The sequence below is a fragment of the Plectropomus leopardus genome, chromosome 11 (assembly GCF_008729295.1).
Source record: "Plectropomus leopardus isolate mb chromosome 11, YSFRI_Pleo_2.0, whole genome shotgun sequence".
In the NCBI taxonomy this organism is placed as follows: domain Eukaryota; kingdom Metazoa; phylum Chordata; class Actinopteri; order Perciformes; family Serranidae; genus Plectropomus; species Plectropomus leopardus.
Window position 1 is genome coordinate 21,299,084 of NC_056473.1, and position 19,968 is coordinate 21,319,051.

Genomic DNA, 19,968 nt, shown 5'->3' on the forward strand with positions numbered 1-19,968 from the left:
ACATCCAGCCAGGTTGCCATGCATCACACCCGTGACACGCCATTAACCAGGACAAATCACAGGACCCCAGTGGAGATGGTAGCTTCCTCCACACTGCCTGATTAAAAAGTAAGATGTATGAGGCATGCCCACAGTGTCTGTGTCCACACTGGGCAGCTGACTGAGCACAGACACACACACAAACACACACACACAGACACACTGTGCCAACATTTTTTAAATTGTTCTAAACAATCTTATTTCCCGCGATATAATGGTGCTTCAGCAATTTCTGTCATCCTGCTCCGAGAGCACATCACAATCTATAATTAAGGAGGAGATAAAAAGTGTCCTCCATATTATTTTCTTTATGATCATTTGTGTCAGATAGGCTTTGCTCTACTTAGGGTTATGAGAAAAGGGGCAGACCAGGACAGTGTCATGCTCGTTCTATTTCAAGACAAGTCTGATCCAAAAAACTAACTTTGCTTTGCAGCTCATGCCACTCCTATTAAACTATGATAAAATGGGCTGTCCAAAGTCTACAGGGAGTTCTCGCAGAGAGCAATGTGCTCCACTTCAACTTAACCTTAAAAAAAATCCACCGGAAAAAGAAATGACACGACTAGGATTTCCAAGAACTCAAGTTGCAGCTACTTGCTGCGCTACCATGTTCTGCCAGGTCGGCTACTTCACCGGATTTCTTCATATCGACATGATAAAAATGAGCAGATGGAAATGTGGTAACACAATCTTTATTTGTTATGCCAAGGACCTGTTTCTCACTCAACTCTGGAAAAACATGAATGGCCACCAAAGAAACCATAAGAAACTTAAGAACTTTACATAATTTAAGTAACCGGGAACTAGATTTTGGTTTGCGTAATACTGAACTAGAACAAGGGACAGACCTGTAATGACGAATGATGCTAACTTTAAAATCTGGGTAAAGTGATAATTATAATGTGTTCTGAGTTTGTCACATCACAGAAAGATGTGGGATTAAACACCTGACCAAATTCGAATTACCAATAAAAAAAAATGTAAAAGAAGGTCTCAAAATCATGAAAAAATGCACAGTATTGTCTGATCTGAAATGCTGGGGGCGGGTCCGCTGGAGGAGCGGAGGCCACGCCCAATCGCGGGACTATGCTTTTTGTTCTTATACTGCTACACTGTCAGGGGCGGGGTTATGCTGAGTATAGCTCCAGTGCATCATCGAGCTATGGTTTTAGGCCCACCAAAATAATCTTAAAACAAGAAAATGGTGAAAAAAGTCAGTCATCTATCTCCACTAATACTATATAGTAAAGGGTCTTTGTAACATGTTTTCAACAATCAGTTTCCAACATTTAAAATGTGTTTTGACACAAATCTCTGAATTCAATTTACCCGGACTTTAATGTTATGTTGTCAGCATTGTGACCCTGTAGGAACAAAAAAAAAGAGCGTTGTGGAAGAGATGAGAGCATGCATGAATGGTGAAGAGTTGATCTCCTAAACAAATGGCACAAAACTTTATTCGCTGGTTGTTTCATCAAACTTAAGCATCCGTTTATTTCATTAATACAAACATCAGAGTTGTGCCACATTAAACGCAGATAACAGCATTTTTGATGTGTTATCAGGCTAATTTGCCTAACCTTCACGGTCCTGAAGATGCCGTGGAAACACAAACAGGAACGCACAAAGGGGGATTAAATGTCTTGTTTAGTTCCTGAGGCTCCAGATTTCCTGGGACAGTTTGGTCAAACAGGAGCTATAATTTTCAGGAGCAGGTTTGCCAGTTATGTTGCATATAAAAGCATAAAGCTCTAACTGCAAAACACTGGATTGTAAATTCATAAATTATTCGTCTGAACGGCCAACTGGCATCCCTGATCCCTGCTATTAGCATGACAGGCACACCCTTCTAATTAAACAGCGTTGGTCCACGGATTCAGGTCAGGGAGCGGAGGTCAGCGGTTTGATGACCAGACGGTCAAGTTGTCCTGGACAGAAGTTCCACCAGCAGAGGGTGAGCGAGGGGACATAGATAGAAACTGAAAACCAGATGAGTTGTGTGTGAGTATCTTTTTACTTATCATCTTCCAATATGAATCAGTCTGCTGTGCGTATGCATGTGTAAGTGAGCTGGAAATAGTTGATGACTCAGTTGGATTTCTTTCTTTCATCTGACTGTAAACCACGTGCCAGAGGGAGATACAAAGAACGCTATTTCATCTATTGCATAATAACCGCGGGACATGGGCTCTCATGACAATGAAATAACTGTGCTATTTTTAGAAATAGCTGACCAACGTTTCAGCTCGGAGAGTTTTCAGGGAATATAGAAGTTTCACAACTCCTTCAAACAATTTTTTAAAAAAATGTAAATACGCATCTTCATCTCTCACCTTTAGTGTATTTTAGTTTAACTTGAGTCGTTAGCTGTGAAGAAACTCCCTGAACTAACCGAGTGAAACGGGACATGACCCAGCCAAAGGAGAACTAAAACTTTCTCCATGTGTGACCGCTGGCAGTGGGACACAATGAGCAGTGGAGGAACATGGCTGACAGATCTTTATCCGTAAATGGCTACTCTTTTTTTTTTTTTCCAAGCACCCCCACATATCCGTGGCAGGAACCGCAGCTATGGCTCCAGTTTCCATCTCAGGGGAGGGTGGAGGAGAGTTCAGGCCAGAGCTCACAAGACCTGCCTGGGGGCTGCTCTGACACCAGCCGCGGCTGCACACTCGGCTCGGGCCTCCTCCTGCTGCAACCTACAATGAGCCTTTATAGTAAGGCTGATAAGCTAAGAGCTGAGACCATGAGAAACTCTTTCCAACTCTTCTCAGCACTACTAAAAACAGATCGAGTGCAATGCGGGAACCAGAGACAGAGGGAGAAGTTACCACATGAGACGGTGTAGACATTTTGGGACGTCCGCAGCATTATATTTTCAAATAAAAGACAGGGTTGGCTTCTCGGCTTATAATCAATCATGCTTGCATACACAAAGGGAATGAAGCCTTTAGTTGACATTTCATTGACCGCTTCTTTTTATAACACATATTTCCCCCTCAAACTTCTTCCCGGGGCAGCAGCCCAACATGGCAGCCGTGCCTCAAGGGGTGGTCTCTGCCTATTGATCGGGAGGGCAGCCAGCCCAAAGCCTGCTTCCCTTGGGTCATGAGGTCAAGGTAGAATAAAGGAAAAAATGGGGGAGGGGACGAGGAGGCGTCGCGTGATCAGTAAATTAAACTTCTGTTCATCAGTGTTATGGGTGGATGGGAAACAGGGTTTACAACGGGGGGGGGGGGGAGAGGTGTGAAACTTTACACTTCATGTAAATTGCATTTGTCTCCTCACCTTGTAGTCTTTGAGTGTTTTTTTGTATTTGTATGAACATTGAGGTCAGAAATGAATTTACAGTCAGTGCGTTTACATGATGTTAGAAAAAGTTGAATTATTGTCTTAGCCTGACTAAAATTGGACTTAGTTACTTATTTACAATCGAATTTCTTAAAGTCGGACTAATGCACCTAGATAATGCAACTGAAAGTCGAGCTGCTCCATCATGTATACACCTCAGAGGAACTGGCCTCCCTCTGTGATTAGGGATAGGGACTGTTCGTTATTTATAAGAGGGGAAGGGCTGGTGCAAAACGGATAATGCATTTTTTTTAAATTACGCAATTAGAAGGTACTTGTGTTTTTAATGTCAGCTTAGGTAAGGAAATTACAACTTCATATGGTAGTATTTTGTATTTATTTCAAACAAAAAAGTCACACCCCAGCGACCCCCCTCCTCTGACAAATTAAGTACAGTCCCACAACACCAGCACAGAAGCTAAGTGGTGTACTGCTGCGGACGGAGCTGCAGCAAAACATATTTTAGCCACAAATGCAGATCGTACGCATTCCCATTACATTAAAAAGCCAGATGTTAGCGGGCGTTTTTTCTGCAGTGGGAATGGGGCATTGCAGCAAGGTGAAACAGTGAAAATATTCAAGATATAGTTTATACTTAAACTGATGTTGATGTTTTTCAGTGGCCATATTTTAGGCTGCTTAAAACTAATCAATGAAGGCAGAGTTTGCTCAGTGCCATTTGATTTTATTTATGTGACGCAGCGATTTTCTGCCCCAAAGTTATTTCATGCTAAATAAACAGTTGTAATTGTGATTTGGTCTATAGCAATTACCTGGATATTATCTCCATCCATGGCAGAGTTGGATATACGAACATCAATAAACTGATTCTCCCCCAGTGCTTACATACTAGGACAATGACAGTCGTCCAACTACATGGCCTGATCAAGCTAACTGTACCTCAACTCAACTGTGCATGTATACATACTGAGTAGTGTTTCAAAATTAGATGTAGTTTGCAAGAAATTGTGGTAATGTTAAACTGAAAGAAGCATGTTGGAGGTTATACATTGCTGCCTGGACGTAAGGTCGTCCTGTCAAGGCAGCTTGTGTGGAGATAAAGTCCCGAAGGATATAAAAAACACATATAAGAAGTTAGACTGCTGAAATCAGGGAATGATTTGGTCTTACTTGTTCTCATAACTTTGTTTCAAAATTAGCCACAAAGTAATACTGACAAGAAACTGCTTTTTTGGGGGGGTATTCCTTCAGTGTGCACACTTGTTACTAAAACACTGATGAATCTGACAAAATTGCAAGCTATTAATGCAAAAAGTGTACATTTTTACTACATAATTATTTAAACATATAGCTAGAATGCTATAAGAATATGTGTTTTTCTATAACATAGCAAGTCACCAATGTAATTTTGGCTCATCTTTGTCAGGTGTAGGAAATATGACTAGTCATTTGACGAACGCAGACAAGGCTTGACTTGTCTGCACAATAAAAGCTGCTTAGTTGTCATTCCTTCCAAACATTTGATTGTTTTGAACTGCATTATTTCGGGAAAGCTGGGAAGCATGCCAGCTGAAGGCAGTCAAATGTAGAGAGATATACAGACACAAGTAAATGCCTGGGATCAGATAAGGTGAAAATAGCACTTTAGTTGTTACTAAGAGACCGTACATCTTGTATTTTCTATGTAAGCCATTTCTTATCACTTTGAGGTTTGGATTGTTTATGTCTCACTGCTCTAATGAAGTCAAAATATTACACAGAACCTTGTCTCATTTCCGACAAAAAAGTGGAACAAAGGGGAAAAGCCCTCAGTGTGGCAATGAAATGAGGCCATTTCTTTGAAGAAAACATATGCTTATTACAAGTTTTATTTTCTTAGTTTGGCCATCTCTCCTATTAGATATGAGACTATAATGCAGCTGCCAGTAATAAACTGTAGTTTCTCTTATATAATGTATTCTATACCTGAGTTGCATGCACATAAATAAGTAACTGCTGATATCCAGATTATGGTAAAAGTTAAAGAGGGCTTCAAACAAGGCTTTCCACAATCATTACTCAGCAACTGTAGTCTAGTGTTGATAGTTGGACTGAAGGTCCCAATCTGAGTGTTCCCCCTTTGGTAACACTATCGAGCTGTTTCTCTATGGATCCCCGTTGTTTTTATCTTACTCATACACATGGGCAATGCAATACAAATTCCCTCAAATGAGATTCACACTATTCTACTGATCTACAGATGACAGCTATGTGCTAAGATATTCAGCGATACAAAAGCCTCATTCCCACTGCACAAAAGCATGGCTAACAACCTCTAACATCTGTTTTCTTAATGCAGTGGGAAAGCGTACAATCTGCATTAACATCCGATCAAATGACTCTGCAGTCACAGGTATTTCTCGCCTCAGGCTCAGAACGGCATTGATGGGAACACAACACCTGGGTGAACGCACTTCAGAGATATATAAAGAGAAGTAACCACCATAAATTATACACAGACCTCTATCCATTCTGCTATCTACTGTTTACCTATTTTTCGGTCCGCCCATGATGTCAAACAGATACACCAAAACAACTCACCTACACACAGAAAGACATATTCGTCTGCTGCAGCGCCGTGTACACAGCTCTGCTCTGCTGGAACTGGGAAAGCAGCCTATAGCATAGTGGGTTTACCCATGTTTGAAAAACCTGCTTGCACGTGCTAACTGTAGTGTGAAAGGAGCAAAAGGCAGTGAAGAAAAAAAATGCTAGCTGATGAAAATGAATCGTGGCCCCAGAAAGTGCACCAGGCTTTGAAGCCATTTTTTAAAGTGGAAAAACAGTCTAATTACACATTCACGTGATGCCGTCATGACGAAGGAGACATCAGTACATCAGCAAATACATTTTTTTGAGCATCACAATCTCGCAAAATTACTTGTTTCACTATCAGGATCTGATAACAGTTGGAATTATTGTACGAAAAAGCCTTTGTTTTATGTGAAAGAAAAAGCATTCAATACTTATGTTAGACCTTAGACATGATCAATAATTTTTTTTACTTAGTGACAGTAAACTTAAACATATTTTTTGCTTGTTTACAAGAAAACTCCTCTGGGCACCTTTAATATCTGGAGGGTTATTTGGTAATCTGCCAAGAGCAAACAGAAATATAAAAATTTGAGGTTTAGCCATTTCCGTAAAAATACTAGCTATATTATCCACCACTACTGGCCATACAGCGACACCACTGCTTCTTCAAAGCCAAAACTCTGTATCCACTTTATGTCGTGAACTCAGATTATGCTGTACAAGATGCCAATAGTAATTTAAAGGACTGATAAGTAAGAGTTGTTAATCTAGTTGAGTTTACTACAATTACAAACTTAATGTGAGCAGGATAACCTGATTAAAGTGTTAACACATGCCTGTTGCAATCATCGGAGAAGTGTCTTACGTGGGTCTTAATCAAATTAGTGGAGCAGGAGTAAAAGCAGTGTGACATCCACTTGTGACACTCCTCTCTGAGCACATCAGTAGTTCATCCGATGACTTAATGACTCACTAGTTTAGATCAAGTAGAAATTAAAATAAAGGCATTTCAGCTTTTTGAGAACTCCCTATCCATAAATCCAAAGCAAATGCAGCACAGAGTAGTCCCATATAGAGTTGAGGTACCATCTTGAGCATGGTGAGGCATTAACAGTGGGAGTAGATAGAAGACTTGGGACTCCGCTTCAGTTCCCAGAGGGTTGATAAGACTGGGATACCTGCACCAAGGCGCAAGGTCCAGCTTGTGAACAGATTGTAGTGGTCGTTCAAAGCTTTGACATGGAAAAGAGGAAGCCAAAGTGGCAGATGTCACATTGTTTCAGTGAACGCAGGAAACAACAATCAGCAAAGACTTCATTTATAGCATGTTGGCACTCATCTTAAAAAGCTTTTGCCACCGCTAAACACATAAACGGCTTACTTTCAGCAAATGAATGGGCTGAACACACTCAAATGCAGATTAAAACAAGTCAACCAAGTCAGAGCTTATGACCTCTGTCTTCACTTATTCCTGCACTGACCTCATACCATCCCTTCCCATCCCCCAAACTCCTTCCCCTTAATCCAGCCCTACTGGGTGGCAGACAGCAGCATGGCCTGATGGTCAAACTGTGTCTGTCTGGCTTCCTGTCTGTCCATCTGCTGGGCCCCAGCAGTGGTTCAAAGGAATTAAAGTTGTCCAGAAAGTTGCCAAAATCTCTTTAAATCCCCCGTCTTCTCTCCCTTTCATTTCACTTCTCCCCCTTCAATTTTAATTCCCCTCTTTTACTTTCACTCAGCACGGTCCAATTCCATTAACACCCTGTACCTCCTATTAGCTAATGCAGTACAGCTACTCACTGAATCTCATCCAGCTCATTACCAGGCAGCAGTCCCGCTGTATGCCCCAACACCACCAACAGAGAGGAGGTACTAGCAGCCGAATATGGCATGTGCAGCAGCTTAGTCAAAAGACCGGTACTCAATTTCTGTACGATTCATTCACAGGTAGAACAGCCCCAGTCTGTGTCATGCTACAGTGGGTTTGATTTGATCCTTTTTTTTGTTAGAAGTTCAGTCAGTGTGGGTTATAACTAGAGACAATGCACTAGATTTCTTGTTTTGTCTACATTTGCAACAGTGCCACTTGAACTGAAGCCTTTTTGTTTGGTTAGGGGATGCAGGGGCATGGATTGGAGTCCGTTTGTATTTTTTTAAGGGGGAGGTGAGGGGTCAGTGGGGGGCTGCAGTAATGTCCGGGTGGCCTTTATGCTTTTACAATGAAAAGCACAGCAGGGAAAGTGAAGCCATTCTTGTGCTCAGCACAGTTTATTAAAACTGCAAAAAGGGTGAGTGACCACAGATGGTGCTGTCAATAACCACTCACCCACCCATGCAAATGCACGCTCATGCACCAACACACACCAGTGCCACACCCCATGCCATACCACCGGGTGGAAACACACGACAGACACACACGCAGTTATAAAAGGAAGGGTAGTAAAAACAGATGGTAAGTGTGTGATGTTGTGGAGAAGTGCTCCAGGGAGCGTTAAGATGCCATTAGTCTTTCAACCTTTAACCCCACAGTAACACCTCTGAGAAACTGAGGACGCAGCAGCACAGATCCACTCAGATCAACAGTGGAGTAATAGCTACAACTTAACTTCTGCGCAAAGTTTCAGTGACAAAAAATGGCAACATCTACATGAAATAATATGTTACAGCTATTTAGATGAAGTAAAGGCCAGAACGAGAAGACAGAAAAAAAGTGGAGGAAAGTTCAGGTAAATTGGAGCTTTTTGTATTCCTGTAGTCCAATATCACGTGCAAAATTTCAGTTCCCACTATAGCATTGGTTCCCAAATTGACATTCACCTCCAGGTATCTTATTCTCTTAGCAGATTTTTGGATGATTTTAAGTGTACAGCGAAGCACTTTGTGTGGCTCTGGCATGGTGTTAAAAATTTGACCATCACCAAAGGTCAGGTTAAAATAACAGCTGGCTTCAGATCCGCTCATGCTCCCGAACTCACAACTGACAATATTTACTCATCAAGAAAGGTGACATAAGGACACCAGCAAAGTCCGACAGCTGTTCTAATTTCAGAGTTATTCTCAAAGTGCATCTATTCATAAATAAGGACTTATTGTACCCAAAGCAAAGACCATTACAGACATCACTTAATACAACTGGCCGTTAGTTAGTTATTTTTTAATCAACAGATATCCATTCATAACAAGTTCAATTTACTTGTAATCATCAAGTAAAAAAGCTGTTTCCAGCGTATCAAATATGATTTTTTCACTGTTTTACAAAATTAAAAATAGAGTGCCTTCACAAGAAATGTGAGGACACCGATTTGAGGAGGCATTTTCAGCACACCACTCTCTCCACATCACAACATGCCTAAGTCTGGTGACATGCTGGATTTATTTCACAAAAACCACGAAAGACCGATTTAAAGCAAAATTACAGTTTTGACTGTGCATGATCCACATGTCACATATGTGCAACATCTGGATGATGTAATAGGCAGTGATCGACATGTACACCCTCTGCCACGCAACTGGACACCATTGACTCCCACTATTACTAATGTAAATAAACTAATGACTTTAAACCACAAGCCAAATCCTATTAATTAGAAGACCACACCTTCTCAGAGCAGCTTCCTGCCTTTAATCCTCCTGCATACAAACACGGGGGGACCACTCTCCTTGAGCACGCAGAGGGGCAGGGCTCTGATTTCAAACAGCAGTGAAGGCAGGTCAAGGGGGGCAGCCTTTATGATGATCTGGGAGAGGACCCCTGACAAAGGCTCAAGGGGTCCTGCCATCAGAGTCACGACCCCCAGGCTCCAAACAGCAAGCCACAGCCTCACATCAAACCAACACTTTGCCCAAGAGAAAACACGGCACTGTTGCTACGCCCTGATCCACCAGTCCACAGAAACAGAGTCCCTCAGAGAATACCAGTGTACCCACAACCTTCCCTTAAATGACTTAAATTGACTCCAACTGATGCGCTCCATAAAGCGCAACCAAATTCCACTGTCTTAACCCAATCTTCTTAATGTTTTTGTTTTTCCAAAACAAGCTGAGTCTTGATGTAGATGACGATTTTAACAATTAGCAAAAATTAAACCCCCATGCTACAGAGCCTTTTCAATAAAAGGATAATTTCCTTGAACTGCCAAAATGACATCCATTTTCATTTCATCTGTGGGAGGGTGAAAAAAAGGCTGTTTGGAGGTACTTAAGAAGTGAATGTCAGCTGAATGACAAGTCGGGCCTGAGAAGTGTCAGCCATCATAATGAGGCTTTCAGACAATCACCAGAGAAAACTACATTAAATACCTAACATAGACTGCTTTGAATAACAATGGCACTCTGCACACTTTTGCTGTCATGAAAAAAATAATGAAAATGTATGGACATATAAATGATGATTTTTTTTAAAAAAAAGGGAATCGTTGACATAAACTTGTAAAACTGCTGAATAACTACATGGCTGCGGACAACCACAGTGTCATTTGTCAAAATCGTCGGGACAGGGCGCTTCACACCACAGATCAAAGTGGTTACGTAAGAGGAGCCAAAACTGGCTGCCAGATATTTGTCAAAATAATGTCAGAATTAACACACATTTTCTAACTGTGAGACAGAGAGGATGCAGGCCAAAAGATCAAACATCAGCTCCGGCTGTTTTCTGGGCTGCTTGTTGTTCTACTTCTTGAGTAATCAATGTCTGTTCACCAGAGTCTGCCTCTGGCTATCACAGCTACACTGCAGATGTGATCCCACTCATTATCACTGCAAACTCTTAACTCATAAAACGCTTCACAGCTGCAAAATCGGGAGCTGCTCTAAAACGGAATACTTAATGTTGACTGAATGCATTTTCTTCCACTTCTAACTACTTATATCATAACAAGCCTGGCAGCTATTTTCCCAGAACAAACAGGGTCTGCATTTGCAGGAGTCATCTGACCTTCTAAAGACGCTCATTGTTATGCTTGACAACAAAGCATAAACATAAACATTTTATAGAGATGATACTGTATGTCTGAACACGCCGGTAATGAAAATATGTAGCATAATATCTCTCCATGGTGCAGTGAGTAGAGTTTGTATACGAGTGGGATATGTTGCCAATCAATGCTAAAAAATGTCTTTGTCCAAAAAAAATCAATTTGAATGAGAAGGAATAAAGCAACTCACAAGCTATTTGCAATGCAAAAAGAACAAGTACAGTACATTATGCAAATAGCTAGACACTACCAGTGAGGATTAAAATAAAAAATCCTCACAGGAATATTTACAATGCATGACAAGCCTCGGTGCATCACCCTCACAATTTAATTCTGCATCTTCCACAAAACAATACGCGTTAACTCTGATTTACTGGCTCCTGTGGTTCTATCTAGCAACAGCTATTCACAGCAGCATCAGGTAGTTGTTATTACCCGACTAGGTTCTGCATGACAAATGGGAGGCTTCGGCATCTCTTGTTCAGCATCCCCTATGACTGAGCATCATCCTCTATTATAGGCTGAAAGCCCTTAGTCATCCTCACAGGGAGACGAAAGGGTGCTGAACATTCCTTGCAAATGAGAGCTTTTGCTCAACCACATGCAATCTTGTAATTCCTCAACCAGCACCGGTCCCTTCCCGACTCTACCCCCCCTCCGAGCCCCGCTAACCTTCCCTTTTTCTTTGCATTTGAGATCGGGGGACGTGGATAGGTGGTATTTCAGCATGCTAACTGCACTGAGGAACAGAGCTGGTTGGCTGGGGGCCAAATCCCCATGGTTACCCTGGAGCAGCCTCTTTCCTGTGCTGGTCTTTCTGGGAATAAACTAACTCTGCTCTGCATGCATGGGGGGGGGGCTTGAAGGAGACAGAGGAGACAAGTTAGGTGTCTTGCACACCTCTAAATCACATGCCAAATCAGGACACATAAGAGTGAGGCTTGTGACATTCAGCAGGAGACAGAAAAGGTACAAAATAGTAAAATAAATAAATAAAGAAAGGACCAGAGCACAAGCAACCAGCTCTTTTGAAGTGCCCCTGAGCAACACACTGACTCTAAACACAGGTGTGCTGTCTGAACATGTGCTCTTCCTGTCCTCAGCTGCATTATCATGCAGTAATACTGTGGGAACAGTGCGGTAACTACAAGGTCTCACACCAGCTCTGATAGTAACAGGTTGTTAAACACGTCAACATAATAAAATGCACCAGACCAAGAAGTTAAATGTGTTTCAGCAGATAACCTGACTGCACATAAAACCTGAACACAACAGATTTCATGGTAGGCCAGATTTGTTTAAGATAGTGATCTCCACTTTAGGCCAAGTGGTGAATCTGCTGAGCACTTTCATGGGTCTTCACACGCAAAACAAAGACTACAAGCCAATCCTGAACACAACTACCAATCTTTTTATATTGCTAATAAGTTTACACCCTTGTAATTCTGACTTAAAGCAGGCCTGTGATTCATTTAACAGAAAACAAAGTTATATGAAGATATTCTGGTTTAAATGCCTCGTAGTAAACCCCAACAGCACGCCATATTTTACCAACTTTTTAAATGTACCACGCCATGAGCTGTGACTCATGCAGGTAGTGAACCAACGTTAGCCTGGTCCCAATTAACAGTTTCCAGCGTTTCAAACAAACATTTCCGAGCCAAACATCCACTCTCCCTTACCTTTGACTTGACTCTCGTACTCCGCGATGATTTCTTTATCCTTTTTGAACCTCGGCGTGGACATTTTGTGTTCTCGTGTCCGCTGCTTGTTGTAAACTTCTTGCAGAAAAAAAAATGTTTGTCAACAAGAGGGATCCTACAGCAGCCGACGCATCACACGAGGAAAAAAATGAACGCGAGGGAAAAGAAGAGGCGCGAGACCAAATCAAAAACTGTGCAACAAGCTCGACTTGGAGCAAGAAGAAAACGTTTAGTTTTTCATTGTTCCTCTTCCCTTTGGATAAGCGGTGGAAATGCAGCGGGGTCCAATGCGCAATGCTGCTCCAACCAATGAATCCACACTGAGCAGTCGGCGCAACAGCACTGCTGCTACCACAGAAGAAGAAAAAAAAAAAACAATCACGCAAGTTTCAGAGGTTCCGTGGCGGGTTTACGCACAGCTCTGTGTAAAGTAGTGCCAACAACACGTCCGGGCGGCTTTAAAGTCGACTTGAGTCGTGCGGGTGTGTGCTTTTTGGTAGTGGTTTCCAGCTCGGGACCCACACACACTTCCCCCCTTTGCTCGGCTCTCCCTCGACGGTTTCTCCCCCCACAGCTCCCAGCAGGCTCAGAGGCAGACAGGGCAGGCCGACTGCAGCACACAGCAGCTGGAGCCAGGCAGGAGGGGAGAGGAAGGAGAGGGAGGGATCTGCACTCACATCCAGCTAGTGGACACCAGTGGACTGACACTCCGGCACCCAAATCTGAAGACTGTCTTTCCTTTTTTTTTTTTCTTTAAAGAAAGCTGAAGGAACATTATTTAATATTCAGTGGGTCCTACTGTGCAGAGTCTTAGATGACCCTTAACTATCAAGATTTGCTATGAAACCAAAAAGTTTTTACTTCAGCATGCCAATACAGTCCACGTGGGTCAAAGAGTACGTGCATTACCACGTATTATTGCTTATTGTGCAGAAGAAATGCTCAGATAAGGATGGTACTTATGATTATCCAATCAAGGATATCAATCAGTGGAAATGTCCAATATTCACTGATTCCAACTCAACAAATGTGGATATTTGCTAGGGGTTTTTTTTTTTTAGCAATAACAGCCTAAATATCTATGAGTTTTGGACTATTATTTGGACAAAACAAGCAATTGTTAGTGGCAGTTAGGGCTGGACAATCACCAGAGGCCCTACCATACAATACTATCACAATACTTTACTGTGCAGAGTCTCAGACCAGCCTGAACTTTATTTGAACACAGTTATAACGATCATATGTAGGCCTACTTGTGTCTTAGTGGTAAATTATTCTCAGGGGTCACATATTTTCTAGGTGCACCCATGCACTCACATACAAAGAAGCTAATAAAGGTAATATATTATACACGTAATATTTTATTGTTTAGAAGTTATTCACTGAATATTCCAAAAATACAGTAATAAAATACATTGTGAATATCATTTGTCTTGGTATAACAAACTTTGAAGATACCCTATTTTTGCTTTATTATATTGTGAGTTTTTCAGAACTTTAAAAAGCTTTCGCCTTTTTTAATTTTTTTTTTTAACTGAGATCAGTGAAGAAAATTAACCGGTCCACAGCGCCATCTACAGGATAAAAGAAAGCACAGGACAAGTACATCACTTGTTTCTCTCCAGGATAAGGACAACACTCCAATTTATTTTCTTGCACATTCTGAAATCCATGCATTACATCACTGAAATAAATAGACCAAAGAATAAAATCCTTTTCTACGATTTGATCAGAAAAGTGACGCATGCCATAGCAACAACATCCATGTTCAAACTGCTCACAATACAAAATAAAAGCTCTATGTACCATTTTTTAAACAAGGCCTAAAAACACATTATCTCATTCTACTTCTAATATTTAGTGTTTTCTAAAAATCACAATATTATTTGCGTACAAACGGATATAAAACATGGCTGAAATAATATAAGGACTTTAAAATGCAAAGGCAGTTTACCATTTTTAGTATTTCTAAACGCCTGGACATTCCACCATTGTAAACATTAAAATGATAAATATACAGCAATGTCATGGGGTCCTTAAATGACTAGTAATGGCAGCTTTACAACATACACAAATAGTTTTATAATAACCCGCACGAAAATATTACACTGAACGTCATCAGGTTCACAACACCAGTAGTATGTCACATTTCTCCACAGACCACAAAATAAATTAAAACAATATTGACTGTCTACCCCTGCATATCTTTTAAACGTTTCCTAATTAAGCACATCAGTCAGACGCTTTTGAAGAAAGTCTCCTCGATGACCTCAGTGAACCTCTCCCTCATCTGCTGACGGAAGCTGGCGTACCACTCCAGCAGCCTCCTCCTCCTGTCCACCTTCTGCTCCTGACTCATCCCTCTCTCCCTCTCCAAGATGGCTGGCAGTTCTTTCCAGTCACTGATGAAGATGAAGGGCGCTCCCGCAGCTTTGAGCAGACGTAAGGGGGAGCTGGGCCCGGCCGCACAGGTCCCAGGTGTCAGTACGTCTTCAACCACGGGCACTGAGCCATAAGAGCAAGCCTCGTAGATGCGATAGCACTCTGTGTTGATTCCGACTGGGCAGAGAGTGAGCTCACTCTGAGCTAGAGCTGTTTGATAGCGTCTCAGACTGTCTGATGTCTCCTGAGGGAGCCACCTGAGACAAGGAGGGAGGAAAGGATACTTTAGGTAATAGTTCACTGTAACAGTTATGCAAGATATAATGCAGTACTGTTCCAACGAGACAATTCAATTCATGTTGTAGATAACGCATCTCCATTCAGAATTTAAAAAGATATTCTGTAGATATATATATATATATATATATATATATATATATATATATATATATATATATATATATATATATATATATATATTCTGAATTATAGCTTTTTTTTTTTAAATGTAGCTTCAGATTTAGCTTTGAATAACACCAGGTTCCCACACAACATGAGTATATATATATATATATATATATATATATATATATATATATATATATATGTGTGTGTGTGTGTATATATATATATATATATATGTATATATATATTTATTCAAACTGCATTACGTATCACATACAGGACTGGCACCTGGTCAAAGACGAAATAAAAATAAAAGTACCCACAGCAACAAAATAACCAAATTTGCTAACTGCTTATATTCAAGTATATATAGTATCCACAGTCCTCTGTCCGCATAAAAATGCCTGACTTACTTCTCCCTGGCAGTGGTGATGCAATCCTTATCCAGACCTGATTGTTTCAGCACTTGCATGAGTGTTTCTCTGGAGGAATTTTTGTAAACGGTTCCTAAGAAATTGCAGAGGTATGGCCTGTTGGAGGTAATCAGCTGGGCATTTGGTCTGATCATAGGAAACTGCCTGTATCTGCATAGAGTCGAGCAAAGAAGAGCAACATGTTAGATGTTATTCATTTAAAATTCAATGCACAGTTTAATGCATTGGTATTAAGCACGAATGATGTACACATGCACACGTAGAGAGAAAATACATACGTGGCGACTCCAAGAGGCCACTGGAAGACATCTTTGTCATTGACCCAGGGGCTGTCGTACACTACAAACAGCAGGTTCACAAAGCCACCATTTCTCTTTAAGTACGGGGCAATGAAGTCGTTGTTACAGTGCTCATTGCCCAGCAGAACCACAGCCACATGTGACACCGTGTGGGACTGTACCAGCGTTTGGACATGCTCCAGCCACCGCGTAGAGTACGAGACCTTTTGCGGCTCACGACCGTTCAAAACCAGAACAAGGCTGTTCATATCCAGAGGGACATGACCCTGGACCACAGCAGGGCCGGTGTAGAAGCTAAAGATGGAGAGGCAACAAATCAGTTTGATGGTTCTGTCCTATTAGTTAGGTATTATATATTTTGCAGTGTATTTCAGAGTCCCAAAAGCAAGTTTGGCAGTTTCACATCCTTGACCCATTACCTGAAATCAATCTTCCCTGACTGCAGCTCTCCCTCTCTCCATTGTGCTACCTTGTCAGTAGGGTTGAGGGGTCCCTCTAGAATATGTTCCCAAAGGTAAAGCCCTGTGGAGAAAATAACGGTTTAGTGCAATTTTCTATTGCACACATGCAAATTGTAGACAGTGACAGATTGACTTCATAAAGTTATACCATGACTTACCTATGGCAGCTTTCCCCCAGATTTGTACTTTGTATCTTTTGGGCTTGTTCTTGTCAATTCGACCCATGTGTTGTTTGAAGGCCTCCCTCTTTTTATTCAGAGCAGAATTGTAATCCACCTGTTCATCCTCCCACGGATTCCAGTCCTCTGCTAAAAATGGAGCACCGCCATCTCTGGCGCCACCTGCAAGCACAACAAGCGGTTTATTTCCATCTTAAAAGCACGCATTTCTTTCATCCACCACAAGAAAAGCGGCTCTAACTATCAATTTGTGAACATTTATGGCCCAATAGCAATCGGGGCGATGTAACGGTGATGCTGCGTGAAATTACCCGAGAGTGCGGTGTCTTTCTTCACCACCCTGTGGACACGGGAGATCACTTTGGTGCTGAAGAAGACATTGTATGCAGCGTAAAGTGAAAATGCCACATACGCAAAAATAATTAGAAGGAATAATTTTCTTTTTGGTATTTTCATTTTCATTTTCTTTTTTTTCTCTCTCAGGTTACCATTGTGTAGCTCGTCTCCATTATTATGCGGGAGGACCCTTGTTTACATCACGAGGACCCCTGGATACAGCTTACTGAGAATAACGCCTGTGTAAAATTCGCTGTTCTTTTAAATGTATGAATGATTTCTCAACATTTATTATCTAACCATCGGCATGTGTCAACAGAAATTATACAAAGTGTAATGCTTGCATTAATAAGTTATTGTAAAACGGTATAATAACTTGACAAATTAGAAAAAACGAAAGGGACACTTCGGTCAGATTAGACGTATTGCGAAACGTCGTGTGGGTGGAGCGAGTTTCTGGTAAAGCAGATCACAGGAGTGCACGTAAGATTTAAAACGCAAAGGTCGTGTCTCCAGCTGCGGTGTGAAGGTCCCTTATTTTGGGACAAAATGATGTCCATAGCCGCTCGTTCTGGGGCTTTTCCCCAGTACCTGCAGGCTACAAAACACACAGTTAAAAGCCTGGTGTCCTCTGGAGCCAAGGACTTGGTGCCTGCTGCTGGTAAGGCCGAGCGACTGCCGCCGGGTGGCTAATGTTGGTTTGCGCTGGTGTTGAGCTGCGTGACAACTTAACAAACTGACTTATTACTGATTTGTAAACGGGTTCGTGTAGAAAGCGTGTACATTTTAAGTATTTTCTCATTGGTATCGTTCTTGTCTGAAAACTGAGCTACTGCTAACAACTTGCTGTGGCTATCAGAAGATAGCCGAGATGTTATATGACATCTGAGACCTGACATAGGGTCAACAATGGAGTTATAAATATAGACAAATGAGATGTAAACAGCTCAAAAACGCAGCTATACACTAACGGCACTGTCCCACAGTTTTTGTTATGGTTATTAACCTGTATGTGTGTTGCCAGGTACATGTGAGCAAATTTGCTTAATTGCTTTAAAAGAAAAATGGGAAGAAAGCAACAAGCTTAAAACTACTACTAAAAAAAAAAAAATATTACAAGGTAATTACTTCAAAAAGTAAAGTAGATAAATAAACAAACAAGGGATTGACCTGAAAAAGTGCTTAAAATAATTATAAATTTGTAACATAGTTTTAAATATAAAAGTGATGATTATCAATAAGGTTTTATGTAAAATAAATAAATAAAAAAAACCTAGCTTTATAAATGTAACTTTCTAAATCGACTAATTTCTTGCAATTTGTAGGACATTTCTTGTCGAAGTTGCCCATTGCCTTAAATCAAACCAACCCAAAGAATTAAATACTTTTGAAAGGCATTTGAATGCAGCACAAGAAAAGTGATGCTGATCTAGGTGTTAAAGGGTTAAAACAATTATCAACATGTGGTATGTAACCATGGTTAAAGGTTTTTGCTTCAGCATGTTAGTACAGTCTACTTAAGTCAAAGTGTATTACAACTTATTATTGCTTATTGTGCAGAAGAATTCGCTGGTTTCAGCTCATCAAATGTGAATATTTGCTAATCTAAGTGAACAATATAAATCAATGTTGTTTTAATTCAGAAATTAGAGTTTTACATTTTTTTTAAACCATGCTACATGTCTCTAAATCCAAGGTTATGTGAATGCACCAGACATCAATTAGTCTGTATTTTGAATTACTGGCAGAGAGTTGCATAACTTTTTAATGTTTTTGTAAGATACTAATTAGCCTACAATCCATTGGTCCATCAGCTGCTTTTGTCTTTTAAAACTGCATTTTATATCTCTTTTCCAGCTGCTGGGGGAATCCGCCTCGTCCACACAGATGTCAAGATCCCTGATTTCTCAGATTACCGTCGCCCCGAGGTTATCGATCCCAACAAGTCCTCGCAGGAAAGCAGTGAGTCAAGAAGGTCGTTCTCTTACCTCGTCACCGGAGCGACCACTGTTGTTGGTGTGTATGCAGCCAAGACAGTGGTCACCCAGTTTGTCTCCTCAATGAGTGCATCAGCAGATGTCCTGGCCTTATCCAAGATTGAGATCAAGCTCAGTGACATCCCTGAAGGCAAGAACATGACCTTCAAGTGGAGAGGAAAGCCCCTGTTTGTCCGTCACCGCACAGAGAAGGAAATCGCCACAGAAGAGGCTGTGAATCTGGCGGAGCTGCGTGACCCTGAGCATGACAAGGATCGAGTGGTTAACCCCAGCTGGGTCATTGTCCTTGGCGTGTGCACCCATCTGGGATGTGTCCCCATTGCCAACGCCGGAGACTTCGGAGGCTACTACTGTCCTTGCCACGGCTCTCACTATGATGCTTCAGGAAGAATAAGAAAGGGACCTGCTCCTCTGAACCTGGAAGTTCCGTACTATGAATTCCCAGATGAAGATACGGTGGTGGTGGGATAAATACTGGAGCTCTGTCTCAGTTCCTCTCAGTAAAATGTATATTTTAGATGATAGATGATTCTTTGCGAGAGTTGGAGATGTGTATTTACTAATAAAGGCATATTTCTAACTCTATTATTGACCTATTGCATCTTTTCACTGGCAAAAAGTTGTTGTTTTTTGTCGTCTATTGATTTGCATAATTTAGATTATTGTCTTTGATTCATTGCAATTTTATATTTGGGTCCATGAAGTACTTTATAGATTTCTGACATACCACACTACTTTTAGTGTTTTGCAGATGCACACAAAAATCAAACAGTTTCAAAGCTACAGAGTGCTTCTCAGTAAAAGGATGCAAAATAGAGCAAATGTCAGTCAAACCATACGAGGGGAAGACCGAATCCACAGCAGCAAGAGG

General features: G+C 41.2%; 3 protein-coding genes across 8 annotated transcripts in view; 1 reads left to right on the forward strand and 2 right to left on the reverse strand.

Moving 5' to 3' along the window:
* Positions 1-13,194, reverse strand: part of srgap1a (SLIT-ROBO Rho GTPase activating protein 1a) — a 96,774-nt gene extending 83,580 nt beyond the window's left edge. For all 6 annotated transcript variants that reach the window (XM_042495666.1, XM_042495664.1, XM_042495663.1 and 3 more), the window contains exon 1: positions 12,584-13,194. In XM_042495666.1, coding sequence (XP_042351600.1) covers positions 12,584-12,647 — 64 coding nt within the window. In that variant the 5' untranslated portion in view covers positions 12,648-13,194. The remainder of the gene's footprint in view (positions 1-12,583) is intronic.
* A 1,017-nt stretch (positions 13,195-14,211) lies between these two features.
* rxylt1 (ribitol xylosyltransferase 1) lies at positions 14,212-17,273 on the reverse strand. The gene is made up of 6 exons (XM_042496414.1): positions 17,076-17,273; positions 16,744-16,926; positions 16,544-16,646; positions 16,104-16,418; positions 15,805-15,975; positions 14,212-15,243 (listed from the first exon to the last, which is right to left on the reverse strand). The coding sequence occupies exons 1-6, from the start codon at positions 17,224-17,226 to the stop codon at positions 14,841-14,843; spliced, it is 1,326 nt and encodes a 441-aa protein (XP_042352348.1). The 5' UTR covers positions 17,227-17,273; the 3' UTR covers positions 14,212-14,840.
* Positions 17,274-17,548: 275 nt separating this feature from the next.
* Positions 17,549-19,682, forward strand: LOC121950490 (cytochrome b-c1 complex subunit Rieske, mitochondrial-like). Its single transcript, XM_042496506.1, has 2 exons — positions 17,549-17,761; positions 18,958-19,682. The coding sequence occupies exons 1-2, from the start codon at positions 17,650-17,652 to the stop codon at positions 19,566-19,568; spliced, it is 723 nt and encodes a 240-aa protein (XP_042352440.1). The 5' UTR covers positions 17,549-17,649; the 3' UTR covers positions 19,569-19,682.
* Positions 19,683-19,968: the final 286 nt, after the last annotated feature.